The sequence below is a fragment of the Mercenaria mercenaria genome, chromosome 7 (assembly GCF_021730395.1).
Source record: "Mercenaria mercenaria strain notata chromosome 7, MADL_Memer_1, whole genome shotgun sequence".
Lineage (NCBI taxonomy): Eukaryota > Metazoa > Mollusca > Bivalvia > Venerida > Veneridae > Mercenaria > Mercenaria mercenaria.
In genome coordinates this window covers 40,717,808-40,742,533 of record NC_069367.1, presented here as the reverse complement: position 1 = coordinate 40,742,533, position 24,726 = coordinate 40,717,808, and the positions used below count along the sequence as shown (strand labels likewise).

Below are 24,726 nucleotides of genomic sequence, written 5' to 3'. Positions count from 1 at the left end.
TAGACTGGTACGAAAAAGAATTCTAAGTCAAAAAGGGGCAATAATTCAACCAAAATGCTTGATGGAGTTATGTACTCTTGCCTACAACTGGACATGGTGATGGTAAACATGTGTTGAAAGTTTCAAAGCTTTATCTCAAAAGACTTTCTCAAAATGTGGACTGGTACGAAAAACTTAACCAGGGTGTGACGCCGACGCCGTGGTGAGTAGGATAGCTCTACTTATTCTTCGAATAGTCGAGCTAACAAGAGCTGTCGGATGACAGCGCGCTCGACTATTCGAAGAATTGATTGAAGAATGGGGTCAAAATATTTCCATAGATTTTCAGACTAAACAAAAAAATGGATTAAACAAAAAATGTTCCTGTATTTGTGGATTTCGATTAGTCTTGCACTAAATGGCAATGTGTGACCATGATGGCAAATATGTTAAGTTATATGTTAGGCAAAACATGGACTTATATGAAAAATTTAACTAATTTCTAAGTCCAAAAAGGGCCATAATTCAGTCAAAATAGTTGACAGAGTTATGTACTCTTGCCTACAGATGGAAATCATGTTGATAAACTAGTGTTAAAAGTTTCAAAGCCACAGTTCAAACAGTTTTGACAAAACGCTGACTTGTAAGAAAAACTGAACAAATTTCAAAGTCCAAAAAGGGCCATAATTCAGTCAAAATAATTGTCAGAGTTATGTACTCTTGCCTACAGATGGAAATCATAATGATAAACAAGTGTTTAAAGTTTAAAAGCCATATGTCAAATAGTCTTGACAAAACATGGACATTTACAAAACAGAACCAATTTCCAAATTCAAAAAGGGCCATAATTCAGCCAAAAAAGAAGAAAGAGTTACGTACTCTTGCCTATTGATAGAGACTATTATACTGAACAAGATATAAAAGTTTCAAAGCCATATGTCAAACACTTTACACAAAATATAAACTGGTACGAAAAACTTAACCATGATTTCTAAGTCAAAAGGGGCCATAATTCAGTCAAAATGTTTGATGGAGTTATGTACTCTTGCCTACAACTGGACATTGTGATGGTAAACAAGTGTTGAAAGTTTCAAAGCTTTATCTCAAAAGACTTTGTCAAAATGTGGACTGGTACGAAAAACTTAACCAAGATTTCTAAGTCAAAAAGGGGCCATAATTCAACCAAAATGCTTGATGGAGTTATGTACTCTTGCCTACAACTGAACATGGTGATGGTAAACAAGTGTTGAAAGTTTCAAAGCTTTATCTCAAAAGACTTTGTCAAAATAAGAACTGGTACGAAAAACTTAACCAAGATTTCTAAGTCAAAAGGGGCCATAATTCAGTCAAAATGCTTGACAGAGTTATGTACTCTTGCCTATAACTAGACATGGTGATGGTAAACAAGTGTTGAAAGTTTCAAAGCTTTATCTCAAAAGACTTTGTCAAAATGTGGACTGGTACGAAAAACTTAACCAGGGTGTGACGCCGACGCCGACGCCGTGGTGAGTAGGATAGCTCTACTTATTCTTCGAATAGTCGAGCTAAAAATTATCCAAATCAAGATGACCCAATTTGAAATTTGACGTAGATGTTATAAAGACATATATTCTGACCAGGTTTTAACAAGAGCAAGTAAAGAATATCTTTGGAGTGTTTATGAAGTTTTATTTCAGTTTGACCTAGTGACCTAGTTTTTGACCTTAGATGACTTACTTCCCAATTTGGTCAAGATTACATAAAGGTAAACATTCTGACCAACAAGGTTTTCTAGGTCCTATCTTTTGACCTAATTTTTTACCCTAGATAATCTGATCAAGTTTCAAACCTGACCCAGAATAAAGTCAAACATAATGACCAAGTTTCAAGAAGATCAAGTAGAACATGTGACCTCCAGAGTGTCAACAAGGTTTATCTATGATCTACCATTTGACATTGTAACCTAGTTTTTCTACACCACATGACCAAGTATCAATCTCATCCAAGGATTCATTTAAGCAAATATTCTGAAAAAGTTTCATTAAGACTGAGCCAAAATGGTGACCTATTAGAGCATAACAATAAAACTGCAAAGAATGAAAAACTGATACTGAATCATCCACCCATATTTATAGCTCAACCTGAAACTTTGGTTATGGTGGGATAAGTGCGAGGGTTAAAAAAAATCAAAGATGCAAATTTGTTTCAATAATAAGCATATTCCAAACTTAAGGGAAAGGGAAGTAATTCTCTTTTATCTTATTACCACTGTCTTGCATGCACAGTATCTATCCAAATCTAAAATATTACTATACCAAACAAGATGGTCATGTTAGCCCTAAGTTGCTCACCTGAATCAGACCTACAACATGCAGTTTGATGAAGATCCTTTAAGTGGTTCATGAAAAGAAGTTTGTGTAAATTTTGGATGACTTCCAATGAATGCAGGTCCATCCACCTATACTAATAGCTCAACCAGAAACTTTAGTTCAGGTGAGCTAAAACAGTTATATTATTTATTCACAATGAAGGGAAATGATTCTGATAAAAACTTACTTAACCAATATTACTGCATGTTTATAATCCAGTCTTCTGTCTGGTATAAAACAGAACGAAGGAATAAAAATTGTCTAGTAATATAAACTTAAATGATTTCTGATATTATCAGATATATACCAAACTGGTTTCAATAAATACATTTCAATTTTAACAAAATATTGGGAAATAATGAAATTAAGTATTCTTTTATCATGTTAAAGGGAGGTATTTCTGATCAAAATAGGGCAAGAACCTTTTGCTCTTTTACCTCTCATGAACAGACTCTGAGTCTGCTATTATTCTGCTTGGTTGCATTCTATGCTCCCAAAGGATCTTTTTACAGATTTTATATGACATTTGAGCCACCAACCCCACAAAAAAGATAAAAATCTTCCTATCCACAGGTATTATACTTTCTGAGTTGGAGTCTACAAAAAAAGGATTTTCAGAATCTAAGTCAGTTCTCTATGACCTTGACCTTTCAGTCAGCAAGTTTTCTATGACCTTGACCTTTCAGCCATCAAGTTCTCTATGACCTTGACCTTTCAGCCAGCGAGTTTTCTATGACCTTGACCTTTCAGCCATCAAGTTTCTATGACCTTGACCTTTCAGCCAGCAAGATACTACCCCAAAACAAAATAGGGGTACATAAAAGCATGTAAAGTTTGAAAGCTGCAGCTGTAATACATAGATTCTGGGAATGAAAATTCTAACAGATAGACTGGAAAAACCATAAACACAGTAAGCCTGTTGTTTTCAAAATCAGAACAACAAGAGCTGTCTGTACGACAACCAATGCTCGACTATTTAAATTGTTGTCCCAGGAATATTACCCTAAATATTAAAATAGAGTTTCAATCAAGACTTAAATACAGTTTCAATCCAGGATCTGCACTAGCTTTGGAGATAGTGACTTCCATGCAAAACTTTAACCAAAAGTTTTTAAGTTCAAAACTTTAAAGGGGACATAATTTTGCAAAATACATGTCAGAGTTATCGGGCTTGATGCTATGAACTAGTTTTATAAACACAAAGAAACCTGTGAAGTTTCAATTTAATATTTGCATTAGTTTTTGAAATAGTATCTTGCATGCAAAACTTTAACCAGGATTTCCTAATTCCAAAAGGGGGCATAATTTGGCCAAAATGCATGTCAGAGTTATTAGACTTGATGCTATCACATAGTTTTATAACCCCAAAGACACATGAAGTTTCAATTCAATATCTGCGTTAATTTTGGAGATAGTAGCTTGCATGCAAAACTTTAATCAGGATTTTCCAAATACAAAAGGGGGCATAATTTGGTCAAAATACATGTCAGAATTAAAGGAGCTGTATTAATATAAGCCTCTACAGGCTTGTTTACATATCCTTAGACTAGAAAGCTATGTTCATGTTATTATTTATTGCTACTGTACCACAGAAAAGTGGTCTCGGTTTTTCCCTACGGCCAAAAATAAAAAAAGTTTCAAAATAAGCTATTTATAGTAACAACAAGAGCTGTCACTAATGGTGACAAATGCCCCCGCAGCACCTTGACCTTTGACCTGGTGACCCCAAAGTCAGTATGTGAAGTTTGAAGGTCCTGAATGAAGTGGTTTGCATGTAAAGTGCCTTCATGCAAAAAGTTAACGTTGGCCCCTGTGACCTTGACCTTTGACCTGGTGACCCCAAAGTCAGTAGTGTTGGTGTACTCATAAAGAACTATCAGCATGTAAAGTTTGAAGGTCCTGGGTGCAGTGGTTCGTGAGTAAAGTGCCTTCATGCAAAAAGTTAACGTTGGCCCCTGTGACCTTGACCTTTGACCTGGTGACCCCAAATTTAGTAGGAGTGGTGTACTTAATAAGAACTATCAGCATGTGAAGTCTGAAGGTCCTGGGTGCAGTGGTTCGCGAGTAAAGTGCCTTCATGCAAAAAGTTAACGTTGGCTCCTGTGACCTTGACCTTTGACCTGGTGACCCCAAAGTCAGTAGGGGTGGTGTACTCAATAAGTACTATCAGCATGTGAAGTTTGAAGGTCCTGGGTGCAGTGGTTCGCAAGTAGAGTGCCTTCATGCAAAAAGTTAACGTTGGCCCCTGTGACCTTGACCTTTGACCTGGTGACCCCAAAGTCAGTAGGGGTGGTGTACTCAATAAGTACTATCAGCATGTGAAGTTTGAAGGTCCTGGGTGCAGTGGTTCGCGAATAAAGTGCCTTCATGCAAAAAGTTAACGTTGGCCCCTGTGACCTTGACCTTTGACCTGGTGACCCCAAAGTCAGTAGGGGTGGTGTACTCAATAAGTACTATCAGCATGTGAAGTTTGAAAGTCCTGGGTGCAGTGGTTCGGGAGTAAAGTGCCTTCATGCAAAAAGTTAACGTTGTGACTAACGAACGAACTAACGGACGGACAGTTGAAAACTAATATGCCTCCCTTCGGGGGCATAAAAATGGGAAGTAATACAAAAAAAAAAAATTATTGTAAGAGAACAACAAGAGGGCCAAGATGGCCCTAGGTCGCTCACCTAAGAAACACTCCATAACAGTGTAAAACATGTTTGACCTAGTGATTTCATGGAAACAAATATTCTGACCAATTTTCATTAAGATTGGACCAAAAAATTGGTCTCTTGCGATAAAACAAGCATTTTCTTAGATATGACCTAGTTTTTGACCCTAGATGACCCATGTTCAAACTTGACCTAGATTTTATCAAGGCAATCATTCTGACCAAAATTCATGAAGATCAACTGAAAAATACAGCCTCTATCACATACAGAAGTTTTTTCTTTGATTTGACCAAGTGACCTAGTTTTTGACCTCAGATGACCCATATTCAAATTCGACCTAGATTTCATTAAGGCAATCAACCTGACCAAATTTCATAAATATCAACTGAAAAAAACAGTCTCTATCGCATACACAAGATTTTTCTTTAATTTGACCTAGTGACCTAGTTTTTGACCTCAGATAACCCATATTCAAAACCGACCTAGTTTTCATCAAGGCAATTACTCTGACCAAATTTCATGAAGATCAATTGAAAAATACATCCTCTATTGCATACACAATGTTTTTCTTCGATTTGACCTAGTGACCTAGTTTTTGACCCGAGATGACCCATTTTCGAAATCAGCCTAGATTTTATCAAGGCAATCATTCTGGCTAAATTTCATGAAGATCAGTTGAAAAATACAGCCTCTATTGCATACACAAGGTTTTTCTTTGATTTGACCTAGTGACCTAGTTTTTGACCCAAGATGACCCATTTTCGAACCTGGTCTAAATTTTATCAAGGCAATCATTCTGACCAAAATTCATGAAGATCAATTGAAAAATACAGCCTCTATCGCATACACAAGGTTTTTACGTGATATGACCTAGTGACCTAGTTTTTGACCCCAGATGACCCATTTTCGAACTCGGCCTAGATTTCATCAAGATAATCATTCTGACCAAAATTCATGAAGATCAATTGAAAAATACCGCCTCTATCGCATACACAAGGTTTTTCTTTGATTTGACCTAGTGACCTAGTTTTTGACCCCAGATGACCCATTTTCAAACTCGGCCTAAATTTCATCAAGGCAATCATTCTGACCAAAATTCATGAAGATCAATTGAAAAATACAGCCTCTATCGCATACACAAGGTTTTTCTTTGATTTGACCTAGTGACCTAGTTTTTGACCCCAGATGACCCATTTTCAAACTCGGCCTAGATTTCATCAAGGTTATCATTCTGACCAATATTCATGAAGAAGAATTGAAAAATACAGCCTCTATCGCATATACAAGGTTTTTCTTTGATTTGACCTAGTGACCTAGTTTTTGACCCGAGATGACCCATTTTCGAACTCGGCTTAGATTTCATCAAGGTTATCATTCTGACCAATATTTATGAAGATTAATTGAAAAATACAGCCTCTATCGCATACACAAGGTTTTTCTTTGATTTGACCTAGTGGCCTAGTTTTTGACCCGAGATGACCCATTTTCGAACTCGGCTTAGATTTCATCAAAGTTATCATTCTGACCAATATTCATGAAGATTAAATGAAAAGTACAGCCTCTATCGCATACACAAGGTTTTTCTTTGATTTGACCTAGTGACCTAGTTTTTGACCCGAGATGACCCATTTTCGAACTCGGCCTAGATTTCATCAAGGTTATCATTCTGACCAATATTCATGAAGATTAATTGAAAAATACAGCCTCTATCGCATACACAAGCTAAATGTTGACAGACGACAGACGACAGACGACGGACGACGGACGCCGGACATCGAGCGATCAGAAAAACTCACCTGAGCATTGCTCAGGTGAGCTAAAAAAGAGATCTGCCAAATAAAAACAAGAGCAGTGCAATGCAGAGCAATATACACAAAGCAAATTCATATATGACCTTTGACCCCTAAGTGTGACCTTGACCTTGAAGCGAGTTATCCAAAACATGCGCTCTGCATGTCGCCTCAGTGTTGTGAACATTTGTGCCAAGTTTCTTTGAAATCCTTCAAGCAGTTCAAGAGTTACAGAGCGGACACAGCAAAGTCATATATGACCTTTCACTCCTAAGTGTGATCTTGACCTTAAAGCTAGTTATCCGAAACAAGCACTCTGCACGTCGTCTCAGTGTGGTGAACATTTGTGCAAAGTTTCTTTGAAATCCTTCGAGCAGTTCAAGAGTTACAGAGCGGATACGAAACACACTCATATGACCTTTGACCCCTAAGTGTGACCTTGACCTTGAAGCTAGTCATCCGAATCAAGCGCTCTGCACATCGTCTCTGTGTAGTGAACATTTGTGTCAAGTTTCTTTGAAATCCTTCAAGGGGTTCAAGAGTTACAGAGCGGACACGAAATTGCTAACGGACGGACAGACAGACAGACACCGGCGTAATAACATAATACGTTCCTTTAGGCGTATAATAAGTTTCAAAGCTATATGCCTTAAAATGAAAGCTATATGTACTTAGTTGCAAATCTTTAACAGAAGTGTGACGCTGTTGCCAACGCCTATGCCAGGGTAAGTAGAATAGCTCTGACTATTTCTCAAATAGTCAAGCAGAATAGCTTTGACAATTCTTAGCCGAGCTAAAAATGACTGGATCTAATACAAACAAGAGCTCGTCGAACACGAAATGCCCCCCTTGATGCATTTAGTAATTGCACAAGGAACAGAAATTATATGCACACTGTAAATAAGTATATGTAAACCATGTGACCCACAGGGCGGAGCCATATTTGACCCTTGGGGAATAATTTGAATAATCTTAGTAGAGGATCACTAGATGATGTCATATACAAAATATCAAAGCCCTAGGCCCTGTGGTTTTGGACAAGAGGTTTTTCAAAGCTTTTTCCTATATAAGGCTATATAAACCATGTGACCCTAGGGGTGGGGCCATATTTGACCCCAGGGAAATAATCTGAACAATCTTGGTAGAGGACCACTAGATTTTGCTACATACCAAATATCAAAGCCCTAGGCCCTATGGTTTTGGACAAGAAGATCAGAAACCATTTAACTGTTCCTGGCCAATGTGACCTTGACCTTTGACCTAATGACCTCAAAATCAATAGGGGTCACCTGCTGGTCATGACCAACCTCCCTATCAACTTTCGTGATCCTAGGCCTAAGCGTTCTTGAGTTATCATCCAGAAACTGTTTTACTGTTCAGGGTCACTGTGACCTTGACCTTTAACATACTGACCTCAAAATCAATAGGGGTCACCTGCTGGTCATGGCCAACCTAACTATCAATTTTCCTGACACTAGGCCCAAACGTTCTTGAGTTATTGCCTGGAAACCATTTTACTGTTCCTGGTCACTGTGATCTTGACCTTTGACATAATGACCTCAAAATCAATAGGGGTCACCTGCTGGTCATGACCAACCTCCCTATCAACTTTCGTGATCCTAGGCCTAAGCGTTCTTGAGTTATCATCCGGAAACAGTTTTACTGTTCAGGGTCACTGTGACCTTGACCTTTAACATACTGACCTCAAAATCAATAGGGGTCATCTGCTGGTCATGACCAACCTCCCTATCAACTTTCATGATCCTAGGCCCAAGTGTTCTTGAGTTATCATCCGGAAACCATTTTACTATTCAGGGTCACTGTGACCTTGACCTTTGACATACAGACTTCAAAATCAATAGGGGTCATCTACTGGTGATGACCAACCTCCCTATCAACTTTCATGATCCTAGGCCCAAGCGTTCTTGAGTTATCATCCGGAAACGGATAGGTCTACATTCCGACCGACCGACCGACAGACCGACCGACATCTGCAAAACAATATACCCCTCCTTTTTCAAAGGGGGGGCATAATTAATAAGCGTTAAAACAACAACAACAAATACCGTGATATTTCCTTTATAGTTTACGTCAACAGTGATATTACTTATTGTAGACATTAGTGATTGCACTTCTTCTAACATCGGTCTTGTTAACAAACTGCCACTTCTACTTCTCACTATGATCCGTAACCATGGACCGTTATTGGTTAGTCGAAGAGCATTGAAGTTTTCAAAATCAGTATACGGAAATAACTTCTCCATTCTGTTTAGGTCTTGTTCTTCTCGAGTTCCTGAAAATAAAACAAGTAAGAGTAATGCCGGTTGCATGCATTACAGAGTTCGCAAGAGCAACTGGTAAGCAGCACATATATGTAGATATGAAATTAACTTTGCAAATTACGCAACTCTAATTAACATGATAACAAGAATCATCAAGAGTGCCAGACTGTAACAAAATATGACCGTCTAAATATTCAGTTACATATCAAAAAAAGATTTAGAATAATTCAAGGGTCATAATCCAAGACTGCCTGGTATTATCAGCAAGTTCGGTGAAGATCAGATGAAAACTGTTCGGCTTAGAGAGCAGACAAGGCTCAAGTTGCAGATTTCGAATAATTCAAGGTCCATAATCCAAGAGTGCCTGGGGCGATTTGGCTGGTTACTGAACCTGGCCGAGATGTTATACCCACAAACACTGTCAGCAAAACATTGTGTTTGACTTAAGGAGCGGACATGCTTTTGGACGCCAACTGTCCGCCCGCCATCACAGGTGTTCCAATTTTACACCCCGCTCTTTCAGAGATGGGCGTATAAAAAGCATATATAAATCTAAAATAAGCAAGTTTTTATTTGATTCTTGCTTCTTTGACTTACAATCAAACGGACTGCAGTGAACAAGACTGAGAGGTTTATTAAGTCACACTGTCTTTTCTTCTCCCGTAATTTTTAGATGGACTAAGATGGTGGGGGACTTTTAATACCATGCAACCTTTGATCTTCACAAGTGACATATGAGCATGGTATTGTTCAGAACATAATATGTGTAATGTAATATTAAAATTCTAAGCGAATGGCTTCCTTATGAAGTGGACAAGCTATATCAGCCTTTGTCCTTTAAATGTTTCTGCATGTTTATTTTACTGCCAGCACTTAGAATGACACTGTACTTGGAGCTAGGGGTCTGGATATGAACATGACATGCTGTCTCATTCTGTGGAACATTTGTTTTAATAATATCAAAATCTCTTGATGGATAGTGTAATTATGGTAATTATGGATGATGGACATCTCTACAAAGTGGGTACTTATATGGTTATTCTTCTGTTTTCTCCCATTGTTCTTTTTATCCACATAAGAATATATTAGCCAATTGTCTGAGCAAGGAAAGCCAAGATTTACTGTTATCTATTGTCTTCCAAGGCACACAGTACATTTTTTGTATTACATACTGTAAAAGCAGAAATTTTCACAAGGGTTTAATTTTCGCTATATTCGCGAGGCCCTGCATCTTGCAAAAATTAATCCTCGTATAAATATTCATCATTAGTATAATTCAAATTCAAGTAGGAATTACTAATTTCACAATTTCACGAATATTAAACCTCCCGAACATACTCAGAATATTCGCGAAATTTAGACCCAGCTAAAATATGTGCTTGGACAGTATATCCGCTGGTAAGCACAGACTGATGCAATGATGGACAGAGGGCAATACCCAATCTTTCAGTTCCAAAGACATGTCTTGGAAGCCTTTGGGTACTAATAAGATCAATAAATATTTATTAAATTAATACATTTTAGGTATGTTTAAAAAACTGCCAATGTCTATAGTGATAAATAGCAGGAGCATATTAAATAAACAAAACCTATGATACTCACCCAGAACTGTATTACTTTATCAATATAAGTTGCTCATATATAACAATAAACTTGAAGGCTAAAGATGGCATAAGTTTGTGCCATGTAGTTATATGAAAATCCTTTAATGTAAGTTTCCTTGAGAACATTCCCATTTCATTCAACATTTTAATATGAAGAACCTGAATTCAATTTATAAACCAACCTGAAGGAAGATATTTCCTGGCGTCGTTATCTATGTCCAACTTTATCATCCCAATTCCGAAACCCACGTTGACAATAATGGAGACAATAAGAACTTTCCAAGCATGCCCAGCAACGAATTTGCCATATTTTGCAAAGAAACCTCCAAAATGCTCTTCTACCTTCTGGTATACTCTGTTACAATTCATTCTGTGAACAAAGGAAAACTAACAGTGATAAAAACATGTATGACAGTAATCTTGTAATCTGTATTAAACAATAATTTTCCACGATTAACATACATTTTATCTGTAAATTTAAATCTGGAATCATATTCTGTTGTTTATGTGTTGCTATTATCTCAAATCAAGCCCTTTCCTGTGAAGTTTAGCAAAGCAAATATTGCTATAAAGAAACAATTGAGCTGTGCCATGAGAAAACCAACGTAGTGGCTTTGCGACCAGCATGGATCCAGACCAGCCTGCGCATCCGCACAGTCTGGTCAGGATCCATGCTGTTCGCTAACAGTTTCTCTAATTGCAGTAGGCTTTGAAAGCGAACAGCATGGATCCTGACCAGGCTGGTCTGGATCCATGCTGGTCACAAAGCCACTATGTTTGTTTTCTCATGGCGTGGCTCAATTAGAGGCTACAGCTGAAACTGACAATGTTTCGAATTCCAAAGTATCAGGGGTTTTACTCCAAGATAACAGAGATTCAACTGAAGATGATGTTTTTTGCAAAAAGTTATAAATGTAAACTTTTTTACCTCAAAGGGATGACCTTGACCTTTAAGGTAATAGGAAGGATCTTGAAAATGACATATCATCTTGTTATGTAAAATGTCATATGGATGTCTGTGCTTGAGAAAAAATTTTTTACACAAGGCTGATCAAGTTTTACGCAAAAGGTTTAAACCTATAAAACTCGTAGCATCCCATTATGCTAAATATCAGGTCATGATCAGACTAAAAGAGAATTTGATTAACCACAGATTGCTACTTATTTCACTGTATAAGGTCACTTTGTGAGAACAGCAAAAAGACTTTTTTTGAATAACTTACCTCAGTTAACTTATATTTTATAACTCATACAGGTTATAAAATGCTTGAAAAAGTAACTGAAATAGGTTACATAACTTAAAGCAGTTACAGCCCTGACTGTTTATGGATGGCAGGTTTCAACCCGGACAAGAATTTACACGGACGGATGGACGCACAGTGCCATTTTAATATGCCCACCTTTGGGAGGGGGGGGGTATAAAAAGACCTGAAATTTTTGAAAATCATAATTCAAGCTAAATTTTGCATTATGCTGACTTTGCTTTCTGCCATTGGGACAATCTTGAATTTTTTTTATATTTATCAGTTTAAAAGTTGATACATAAACCAGCGAGAGCAAGAAAAAAATAAAGAAATACTTTCCTTCTTTAAAGGTGGTGAAATTTGTAATATACATCACAGATTCCTCAATAAGTTTCTTATTGCTGATGTTATAGTTTAAGGGGTCTGTAGGTCGATGCTCTACCTTACATTTACCTGCTTCACAATTAAGTTATGCTTGTGCTTTATATAATGATTTTTAACATCAAATAATTACTGCCTGTGGTCAACAAATGACCTTGAATAATTTAGAATTTGGGTCAGACCGGTCAGTACCTCAAGCGTCGAGGTCACAGTAACCTTGAGATTTCTGATGGATTATTGGAGAAAACTTTGGTCATTGACTTTCAGTCTTCATCAGATGGATACAAATTGAAAACGTAGATAAACCCTGTTGTTTTTTAGGGGGTCATTTTGCCCAACGGTCAAGGTCACAGCATTCAAAATTACATACTTTATTCTAAATTTTTATAATGACTTGTCCATCTTTCAATTAACTGTTAAAAAGGGGTGCTTACCAAAACGATACTGAATGAAAGGCGAACAGTGCAGATCTTGATCAGACTGCAGTGCATGGATGTGAAGGCTGATCATGATCTACACTGGTCACAAAGGCAGAATCAGACTTGTCCAGCAGCTTTATCAAACAATCCGTAATTTGGGATGCACCAGCACCACTTAATTTATGGGCATTCAACTGGTAATATTTTTTTTTATTAGATGAAATTCTTACCTTTCTATATGAAAAAAAAATACATGTGAACCTACATTGGCTACAGGATTAATTTGTGAATTTCATGATAATCATTTAAGTTCAGAATTGAATTTTTATGAAAAATCTGACATTCTGACATCATTTAATTCTTTTATTTTACTGCTTTCTGAATAAATTGAGGAATATTAATTTTGTCTATTAAGAAGAAACAACTTCTGTTTAAGACTGAAAATTCATACACATTTGAGCAAACACTGCACTCCCCCACAATGTGTTCTATCAGAATTAAAAGTTTGTATAGATAAGGAGAGATCATCTGGACAAAGTTTTTAACACAAAGGCAGGTAATTAAAACAAGGAGCTGCTTTCAATAAACGCTTGATGCCCCCCCCCCCCCTTGTCGATAGATTTTCCAAAACGAGGTCAAGGTCAAACTGAGGTCAGGTGATCTTTGAAGATGTGGAATGGTCACAGGTTACATATGTATTAGTATCAATTCATTTTTATAAGCAGTACTGATGCTAGACGAAACGGTCCCATTTGGTTAACCTTGTACGGACGGACGGACAGGACAATCACTATATGCCTCCCACATCAGTAGATGCCGGGGGCATAAAAATGATGCCAGCTATGGTTATTAGTTACTGCACTTCCTCTCAGTGACCTCTATAAATGTGTGAAATATTGAGTCAATCATTTATATACTCTTCAAAATACACTGGAAAGGTTTTCATACATAAAGGGAGATTATTCAAAAACAGGGTAAGCTAGAGTCATTATTCTTTGACAATGCACTCCCTTTCACTGATTTCTATCAATATGTAAAGTATAAAGCCAATCCCTCATATAGTTTTCAAGCTATGCTCTGGACAAACTTTTTTCACGTAAGGGGAGATTATTCAAAAATGGGTTCAGCTTGAGTTATGACTCTGACCGTCCATATGTTTGGAGAGCTTTTTACAAAGAGCTTTTTACAAAAAGGGAGATAATTCAAAAATGGTGTCAGCTAGAGTTATAGGTCCTAGTTAATGCACCTCTATGTGAAGTATCAAGTCATTCCTTCTTATTGTTAAATTTCAAATTATGCTCCTGACAAACTTTTCTCACATACATGAAAGGGGAGACCATTCAAAAATTGGGTCAGCTAAAGTTATGGTTCTTTGACACTGCACTTCCTGTCACTGACCTCCTGCATCAATATGTAAAGTATCAAGTCAATCCCTTTCATAGTTTTGTTTTATATCATTACAGCTGCTTGGCGTGCAATTAGAGATGTCTTTCCAAATGCTCAGATAAAAGGGCGTGCGTTCCACAGGTCTCAGTCCGTTTTCAGGCAGATTAAGTGGGGATAATGATGATAACTTACATTTATGATAGTTATTATCTAATAACAATTTGTTAACTTCTATTTGATACTTGGATCTAATGAAGACTATTATCGAGAGGTCTGATGATGATGAATATGATGATGACTAACACGATAGTTATTGCCGATTAACAATTAAAAACATAACTAGAAATGTGTCACCGACACGGATGCCCCCACAACATGAGAAAGGTCACAGGCATGGTACTGCTCACAAACTAAAAGAAGGACCATTGGCCCTATTTATTTACAAAAAAAATATATTGTAGGAAAACCAGGAAATTTAGAATTCTGTATATGTAGTGAAAATTGGCTATGTTCAACCAAGGACTGTGACCCTGACCTTTGAGCTAGTGAAATGGTCTTTGCACAAGACACATCGTCTATCCATGTTTATCATTTTATGTCAAAATATTTTGAAATCGGACCAGGCATGTCAAAGTTATGGACCGGACACGAAGACCACATTATCAGTATATATGTAGTGAAAATTGGCTAAGTTCAACCAAGGACTGTGACCTTGACCTTTGAGCTAGTGAAATGGTTTTGCGCACGACATATTGTCTATCCATGCTTATCATTTTTGTGAAATTATTCTGAAATCGGACCATGCATGTCAAAGTTATGGCCTGGACACGAACACCATCCTTTCCCGAACACACAAACACACACACGGACAGGGGTTACACTATATGCCCCCCCTCCCGGCATTTTATGGCGGGGGCATAAAAAGCCCTGGAATGCGTAGTCTGACAATGATGATGATGAATAACATGTCATTGCCTTTCAGTGAGTAGTCTGATATCAGATTATAATGATGATGATTTGCATCTGAAAAATTTAGACAACTTATATAGTTTTTTCTTAAATGATTCATTTTATATTTTTCAGGTAGGCACAATCGTCTCAATGGTGGCTGTGGACAACAGGCCTTGTCATTTTACAAGCTTGTTCCAGCCCTGAGGAAACAAACAACGAGTGCATGCAGAGTTGGACGTACAAGAGTTGGCTGACCATGGTGTGGGACGGCAACAACGGCCTGAAACGAGAAGATCAGATGCGAAAATATTCCAGTACTGGGAGGATTACACAGCAAAGATCTCTGTTACATCTGTGTTAAGGTATTAGACCTGTAACAGAACCTCCTTTAGAATCAATTCCTACCATAACCCACCTCTGACTGAAATTTTTCAGGGGGGCATGGGTTCAAGCCCCACTGGGACCAAATTTTTTCCCCCAGGGATCGAATTTAACTTTTTTTCCAACCAGCAATATTTTGCTAGTGCCATTTTTTTCCACTAGCAAAATGGCGGGTTCCACTAGCAATTATTTGAAGGCTGTTTTACGTGCTAAATTTATTGTTTTGTTGTTGTTTGGTTTCATATAAAAGTATAAGTTCAGCTCCATTTCCCACTTTTTCATGGTTGGAACAGGCCGGGACTTCCTGGTTTCGGAAGTACGAACCAAAGTACTTGATGATTCTTTGGAGTTTTGGCTGGACTTGGAAGTTTGAAGTTCTTTCAGGTCACTGCCCATGGTGTCCCTAGCACCTAAGGTCTCCGCGGGCCTTTTTCGCCCTCAGAAACTTGTTATTTTCCTCTCAGTTTTCGCAGTTGTGAATCAATGACCAAAACGAAAACAAATATCGTCTAGATTACTTAGATATCTAGACTAGCCACTAGACTGATAATAATTATATTTTTACATTTTTCCCTTTTTTTGACAAAGTCAATTTCATAGAGACAAAAGCCAGTCTATTTCAGAGATTTTCACAGCGGAATGGTGTTGAAATTATGATACTGGACACAGGATATAGACTGGCTCAGTTCACTACATTTAATCATAAAAATGTAAAAAAGATATATCATAGTCTCGGAGCTAGTCTATTAGATATCCAATTTTAGAACTTGATCACGAAAATATTCGAGTGTCATGTTTTCTTACCCGCATTTTCTTATTCTTACTCAAAGTTCGCGAGTAAACGATCGCTAAATTCGATCCCTGTTAATGACTATGTGCTAAAAGTTCTGTTGTTATACTTGCTACCATTATCTGAGATCAATCAAGTATAACAATAGAACATTCAAGTGATTTAACACCTACTTAATCAATATTATTAGTAAACAGGAGCTTAAACAATAAGCGGGTGAAAAGTCTAGGAGAGAAACTAGCCCAACTAATTTGGTGTGATCCTAGGAAATATTGAGATAATTTTTTCATATGGGCAATATCCCCACTCGCGCCAAACACTCGAAAAACCAAAACAGTTGAAGCAACTTCTGATGAAATTTTCATCGCTGCCGACCCTTTACATGTTATAGATTTAAATGCTGATTATTTCACGAATTGGCCATAAATTCAAATAAAACTTTCATGTATCGAAAAGGCCTGGATTCAATTCCTCATTGATTTATGTAAAAATTATCAAACAACATCCAAAATTACGAATTTTCTGGTGATTTAAACCCACGTATGTAGTGTACACGATTAACGTTTACCGAGTACAGTGCGCCAATATGCGCAAGTGATAAAACCAATAACTTTACTTGACCATGTACTGTGATCTATCCTCCATTATTCTGGTCCTTAAATTAAGTTTTGACATTTAGATTGCACCACAGGCCCCATCTAACGGTATCTTTATTGTATAGCATATATATAGTAAGAAAAAAGAATTCTTTTTTCTTACTATATATATGCTATACAATAAAGATACAGTTAGATGGGGCCTGTGGATTGCACCGTCACAAATATAATAAAACAATCTAAACGTCAAATTATTTTGACTACTGGAGGGCAGATAGAAACGTCTTACTTAGATGGCAGTGGCTAGAGAACCGGAATAGGTTCCCTAGATTGCGAAATTATTCGTACGGAACCGGTTCTCTAAGCAAAATACTGTGCATAGGCTAGGGAACCGAAATTTTATTTCTATGCATAATACTGCCGTAATCCACTTTGTTTCTTTTGGTAAGTATCATGTAAATGTTCTTATCTTAATTCGTTAATTAATTTTACCATTTCAGCAAGCTATGCCCTTTTATTTATTTGTGTTTACTGTGTCTCCAGAAGTGTACTCGCCCCATACTGTCCGCCATATTGGAATGATAAAATAAACTAGTACGAATGAATGCGAAATCGTCGACACTGGAGCCGAAATAAACTTGAAATTTAAACTTAAAAGGTAAATGACAATAAAAGAAATGATTAAAACAAAATAAGTAATTTCAGTATTGATTACATATCTTTGAACATGAAATGCCGGCGTGTTACAAACCAGTATTTAAAGTGATCAAAGAATATACATGTATGAAGTTTTAAGGGCAATTAAATTAGTTTATTCATCTATAAACATGTAATGACGAAAATACAAACCAATATTATTTTATATTTAAATAATTTAAACATAATTCAAGTTTAAAGCAAATAACATTTAAAAACTGCAAAGTAGTTTTCACGCATTCATTCGTACTAGTTTATATCATTTGAATACGGCAGACACTGTATATATGCGGCGAGTACACTCTGGGAGACAGTAAACGCAGATAAATGCAAGGGCATGGTAAAATTAATTAAGATAATAATATGCATGATATTTACCAAGAAACAAAGTGGATTTCGGCAGTATTATGCATAGAAATAAAATTCCAGTTCCCTAGCCTATGCACGGTATTTTGCTTAGAGAACCGGTTCCGGACGAATAAGTTCGCAGTCTAGGGAACCGATTCTGGTTCTATAGCCACTGCCTACTTAGACAGAAGTTTAGAGATGAAAAAACAGGTATCAAACCTGTTAAACATATTACCACCGAGAGCTACTTACTTAAAACATCGATATATCTGCAGTTACCAAATTGTCATTTCATTTCATGAATCATTTCACTTTCAGTTTCACATCGCGAAATTATGACGTCAACAGTGTACTCTAGTCGAACTAATCCGATGTTGGTAAAACTGTAACGCGGATATATACTCTATGAATGTTTCTCATTGCAGAGTTGGTGCAGCCGTTCTGCGCTTGCGCGGAATTATTATCAAATGGAACGCACGGCAAAAATACTCATATTTTTGCATGTCCGCACGCATTTAGGGTATAATGTGCACAATATACTGACTAAAGGTTAGGGTTAGAATCACCATGGTTACAAAATATATACATTTAAGGTATTTTTGTTCAAATTTAGTTAATCCGGTATATACCGGAGTCTGTAATATATCTCGGGCGCACCAACTCTGTATTTAGTCACAGCCATACTCTATACTGGTCTACTGCACATAACATCTTACATGACAGTTTATATAAAAATTCAGTGTACTACACAGCAATGCAGCATAGCAGACATGAATTCTATATAATTATAATCGTACGACAATTTTCCTAGAATTGCAAATTCCCAAGCAAATTCCGAAAAGTTATTTTTGTACACCGGTCTGGTTGAAATATTTACAATTACGTAACAATAACTCGATACAGGTTTAAGGTAACGGGTCTGCCTTAACAAAATGATGCGAAATGGGGCGTAATGTATATATGAATTTAATACCAGAACTAAAATACTTGAATAGTGGCATGTTTTATTGCATATAAAACATTTTATATCATAAACTGAGAAAAAAAATGTATAAATTGTAAAACACATTATCTAGTTAGCATTCAAAGCTCGGGTCGGCGTAATGATGCCCCGTAAGTCTGGTAGAAGCGTAATGTATATATAAATTTAATACCAGTGGTAAAATTCTTGCACAATGACATCTTTTTATAGAATATAAATCATTATCTTTCATAAATTAATGAAAAATATTATTTTGTAAAAGGTAAAACATATTATTTGTATAGCATTCAAACCTCAGGTCAGCGTAATGATGCCCTGTTAGACTGGTAGAATCGTAATGTATGTATAAATTTAATACCAGTGGTAAAATGCTTGTACAATGACATCTTTTATGGAATATAAATCATAATCTTTCATAAATTGATGAAAAATATTATTTTGTAAGTGGCAAAACATATTATTTGTATAGCATTCAAAGCTCAGGTCAGCGTAATGATGCCCTGTAAGACTGGTAGAATCGTAATGTATGTATAAATTTAATACCAGTGGTAAAATGCTTGAACAGTGACATCTTTTATGGAATAAAAATCATTATCTATCATAAAATGATAAAAAATATTATTTTATAAATGGTAAAACATATTATTGATATAGCATTCAAAGCTCGGATCGGCGTAATGATGCCCCGTAAGACTAGTAGAAGCGTAATGTATGTATAAAATTAATAACAGTGGTAAAATACTGGCATAGTGACATATTATTAAATTCTATGACCGCGGACAAGTGGAGTCGTGACCAGTGGCATAGCTTGTATGCAAATGATCTGTAGGGGTTTTGGGGCATGTTCCACTGGGAATATTTCTCATTTAGAACGTCATTGGTGCAACCGCGAGGCTTTTCCACAATATAATTGAGCTATTCTGAATCTCAATAACACTTTACAGTTTAGATTATTTTCAAAAAGAAGGTGCCAGAAAAAGTATACAGTTTTATTTTCCAAATTGTGACAATAAAGATAAAGTACCTCGGGGGTTATATTTGAATAACGGTATTTTTTCAGGGGCAGATCTAATATTTGGGCTTTAGTGAGGCGCAGAGAGGATTACAGGGTTAAACTAGCTAGCCGGGGGGGGGGGGGGGGGGGGGGCGTATGTGTGTGTGTCTCATTTTAGGAATATTTTTGGCAAAAATTCCTCACATGGCACCAATCAATTCATAATCATAAATACTACTGACATAAAGTCTTACGAGCGAAGCAAGCCGTAAACTTTGACTAAATGACCGACATCTCAATTTTAGGCTATCTAAAATGTAGGCTACCCTTGCCGGATTTACGGGGTGCACAGGCCCATGGAGATCCCCCTTATTAATTTGTTGAATATTTTTTACGTCTATATTCCTGAATAATATAGTGACTATACTTAACTACTTATATTCAAGTATTGAATTAAGATTAAAATAAACCTTCAAGCAACTATAGGCCAATATAAGGCCTAAAAAAAAATTCTTTGTTTCCGGTAACATGTTCAAAAAAATTAGGGTAGGTATGTCGGAAATTTTTTTTTGGAACATTTTTTTATTAAGGGAGAAAAAATGATTACAAATAAGGGGGATATGCCTTTAGAACATCATTAAGTTGATTTCTAACATCACTGGCCATGTTTAACGCATAAAAAGTGCAGTTTTGCATCATTTTGTTAAAAAGTTGAAAAAAATATTCTCCAAGGCCATAAAAACATTTAGGGTCGGGCCAAAAATTTAGGGTAGGTCGGGATACCGGAAACAAACAATTTTTTTACGCCTAAAGTTAACAATTTGTATCTCTTACTGTTTTTGCTGGCTGTCATCGTTAGACGTAGCGACGTTGCCTTCCTGGTGCTTGCCATTCATTGTATCCATAATGTACACCTACCCAAAAATAAAAATTAAAAATAATTAGCGTAATTGTCTAAACGAGAAAAAAAGATGTTTACCCCAAAAGACTATCATAATTATGGCTATAGAAATAGCAGACCCGTCTATGTGCACAAATAGATCTTATTGTTGTAAATCCGAAATATAAAAGACTGTGGGAAACATGAGCATGTGTGTAATAACGTCAAATCGTAAAGCCATGTCAAATTGATTAATAGTTCGTCTCAACTGAACCACCACATCAAAGAATTCGTTTTTGAGAGAAGAAATCACCCGCCTGCTCGTACAGAAAAAAAAATCGATTTTTTTATTTGGGCGGCCAATCAATAATTCAGTAAACAAGTTTAAAACACTTCTTCTGCTTGAAAACTGCACCCAGTCTTGAAATATGGACCCTTTCTGTGGCCAGGGCTATTTCTATTCTCTGTAAAGTGAACAGATTATTAGAATTAAAGCAATTCACTTACAGACTAGGAAATCAGGACAGCCTTATTTAAACTTCTTTTTCTACACAGGAACATTGTTTTGTGGAACAAGCAGTTTGATGGTATCATAATTTTACGGAAATGAACTGTCACTTGAAAAGCTTGTCACTAGAAAAAAAGGTACGAAATGCATAAAAACGGGAAAAATGAACACACTGGGCAATGTCAAGACTTTTAATGGCCAATGGATTAGAGAAGCTGACTAAGAATCACCCTGCACTCAGAAAAAAATCTGATGTATTCAGTCTGTTGACATTAAACTGCAACTATGTTTAGACGTATTGCTATATGCATGTCGAAGGAAATGTTGACTATTTATATCAGCTGCAGTATATGCAGTACAAGTAATGGTCTTTTCTATGTCAACGACGTATAGGCCTACCAAAGAAGTTTATTTTATAGCTCTTTGCGTATACATTAGTAATTGTTTAGTTTAGTTTACGCTGCGCAGTAGCCAAACTAAGCAATCGTATGCCCAGCGAAATTTGAATTTTGAGACAGGCCGATGCCTGGATGTGTTCCAAATCATAAATTGTTGTACTTATAGAAAATGGGCTTTAAATCAAGCCCGAATGTTAATTTTAGAACATGTCTAGGTATTGGTGGAGGTATAATTTTGTTTTATGATTGTTTTTCGGCGACGCCGTCTAAATTCGTTTTCGTTACCTATGCCACGTGACTTCAATTTGCAAATCAAACTACTTGATAACGCATTATAGATAATTTATCAAAATGGAAGATTTATGCAACGCTCTGCCTGATTGGACGAGAGTGTCAATTTCTTTCACTCTGTTGATTGTGCTACGCTGAGTGAAATGTAGAAAAAGCGTTTATCCTAAACGACGCTGTTCACAGTTTTAAAGCTAACTTTGGCTCAGTATATTTAGCAAGAATATTGATATATCTCAAAATGATAAGTAAGTTTAATAAATATGATAAAAACCTGTTCAAATACCAACATATATCAAATTAAAGAAAGAGCTGAATACGGTCTGCGTATCACATGAATAAGGGTGTGATAAGAGTCTTTTATGTAGAGAAGTGCTTTTTAAAAGATTTTCTTTGTTACAATTGTCGTCTGTATATGAAAAGGTTTCTTGCTTTTTTGACTTGTTCAGATTGCATATTAAAATGAGTACTTGTTTGTTTTGATATATTTGTTATAAATTATTTAACTAATTTTTTATATATGAATATTTTTCTTTAGTATGGTATGCAAATATTGAACTCAGTTGAAATCTGTTTTATCATATATATATGCTATATAACGACTGAATTTTACACTGAAATGAAGGTACGCTGCATACATTTTATCTATGTGATATGACTACGGTCAAACTTTGCTTATGAAACAGAAATATTGAAATAATTACAATTGTATCTTTTGCTTGACCTTCATATTTTTATTGGTGTGACGTCATTGTCCAAAGATTCATGAATAGCGGATATGCTTTTGTTAAAGCGGGATCAGTTGGCCTATTTTAGAAATAAATAAAAATACTAAATAAAAACATCCTTTAATTGATTTTTTCTCATGTATTCTAATCAAACTTGATTTGTAGCATCTTTATTAGGCCCGCAGCCAACTTTGTTCAGCTGGGACATTTAACCCCTTTTAGGGGCTGCTAAAGCTAAAACTTGAAATAGCTTTATACAGCGTCTCATGAACAGCTTGGTGGATCTTTGTCATACTTGGTCTGGAGCATCATTATAAGGTTCTCTTCCAAATTTATTTATATAGGAACTTGGGCCCTATTAGGGACCACTATAGCTAAAAGTAGATATGCCTTTCTTCGCAATAACCACTAAAATAAATGGATTTTTATCAAACTCGATGTGTAACAATATCGTAAGGTCTCCTGCTATTTTGTTACAAATGGGGAAAGGGACCAATTTAGCTAAAACTATAAACACGTTTAATGACCTCTTCTCATGAACCGCTTCATGAATCTTCATCAATCTACTGCTGTAATTATTCGTCTAAGGATAAACGAAACAAAATTGAAACCCTACGAAACCTTTGCGAAAAATTAAAAGAGAACCATTTAAATTGTTAAAATGCGGTGTTTAGTTTTGCAATTTGAAAAATGTTAGATGAAAGATGAATGTTAGATGAAAAATTCATAAATTTCTTTCCTTATTACAACTCGCCGACCATCATTTTTAAAGATATTTCTTGTTAGATTTTATTTCCCCGTTAATTCTGCCAAATTTTCAAACATTTTCATTTAAGAAATAATTTATAGCAAAAGAGTGCTTTATGCATGATGGGCGGTTACACGTCGGGCGTAATAATTATTTATACGACGTATTACCGCCCGAGTGTATAAATAGTGTTAAAACACGATTTTGCTATAAATTATTTCAATTCTAATATGCCTTTAATCTAAAACAGTAGATAAAATATAGTACTTAGCGTTCTTTCTTGGTCGCAACAAAAACTTTGACGTCTAGCGTAAGCGTGTTTTAACAGAGACAAGCATATTAGAATAAATCTTATTTCCCCGTTAATTTCCAAAAGTTTTAATAAACATGAACTGAATATTATAAATTATAAATCATCTATAAAGGGACCGCGGCGCCCTTCCTGACTTACACACAAAACATCCAAGGGACAACTGCCGCGGAATGAACAGCCTACACTCTACTTTGTTTATTTAAAACTACATGTATAATGATATGATATGCTTAACAAGAGATCACAGAGTGATCTTGGCGACTACCATTGAGCCATTTTTGAATGTTCCAAATTTCAAGACTAGCTCAAGGTCAAAATCAAGGTTAAATTTCCTTTCGGTACACAACACTGTGCATGTGGTTCATGCATGTGGTCTAAATTTGAAAGCTGCAGTCACTAGATCAATTTTAAGGTCAAAGTTTATTTCGGTACACAAAACTATGCATGTGCTTCTAATTTGGAGGCTGTAGCTTGAGAAATGTGAAAGTAGATACTAGGTAAAAATCAATGTCAAATTTCAATTCAGAACACAAAAATATGTATGTGGACCAAATTTGAAGCCTGCAGCTTCAGAAATGTAAAAGAAGGTCACTAGGTTAATCTTAAGATCATAGTTAATTTCGGAACACAAAACTATGCATGTGGTTCAAATATGAAGCCTGTACATTCAAAAATGTGAAAGTAGGTCACTAGGTAAATGTCAAGGTCGAAGTTTTTTTCGGTACACAACTATGCATGCGGTCCAAATTTGAAGGCTGTAGCTTGAGAAATGTGAAAGTAGGTCACTAGGTCAAAATCAAAGCCAAATTTTATTTCGGAACACAAAACTATGCATGTGGTTCAAATTTGAAGCCTGTACCTTCAAAAATGAAAAAGTAGGTCACTAGGTCAATGTCAGTGTCAAAGTTTTTTTCGGTACACAAAACTATGCATGAGGTCCAAATTTGAAGGCTGTAGCTACAGAAATGTGAAAGTAGGTCACTGGTCAAGATCAAGATCAGCTCATGTCAAGGTTCATATTGCCACTCAAAAATA

At 36.2% G+C, this 24,726-nt stretch overlaps 1 protein-coding gene across 1 annotated transcript in view; it reads right to left on the bottom strand.

Moving 5' to 3' along the window:
• Positions 1–21,353, bottom strand: part of LOC123554362 (uncharacterized) — a 41,739-nt gene extending 20,386 nt beyond the window's left edge. Inside the window, exons 1-5 of the mRNA XM_053547130.1 lie at positions 21,216–21,353; positions 20,663–20,742; positions 15,283–15,321; positions 10,843–11,030; positions 8,841–9,067 (exon numbers count right to left, since the gene is read on the bottom strand). Coding sequence (XP_053403105.1) covers positions 8,841–9,067; positions 10,843–11,030; positions 15,283–15,321; positions 20,663–20,733 — 525 coding nt within the window. The 5' untranslated portion in view covers positions 20,734–20,742; positions 21,216–21,353. The remainder of the gene's footprint in view (positions 1–8,840; positions 9,068–10,842; positions 11,031–15,282; positions 15,322–20,662; positions 20,743–21,215) is intronic.
• Between the last annotated feature and the right edge of the window lie 3,373 nt (positions 21,354–24,726).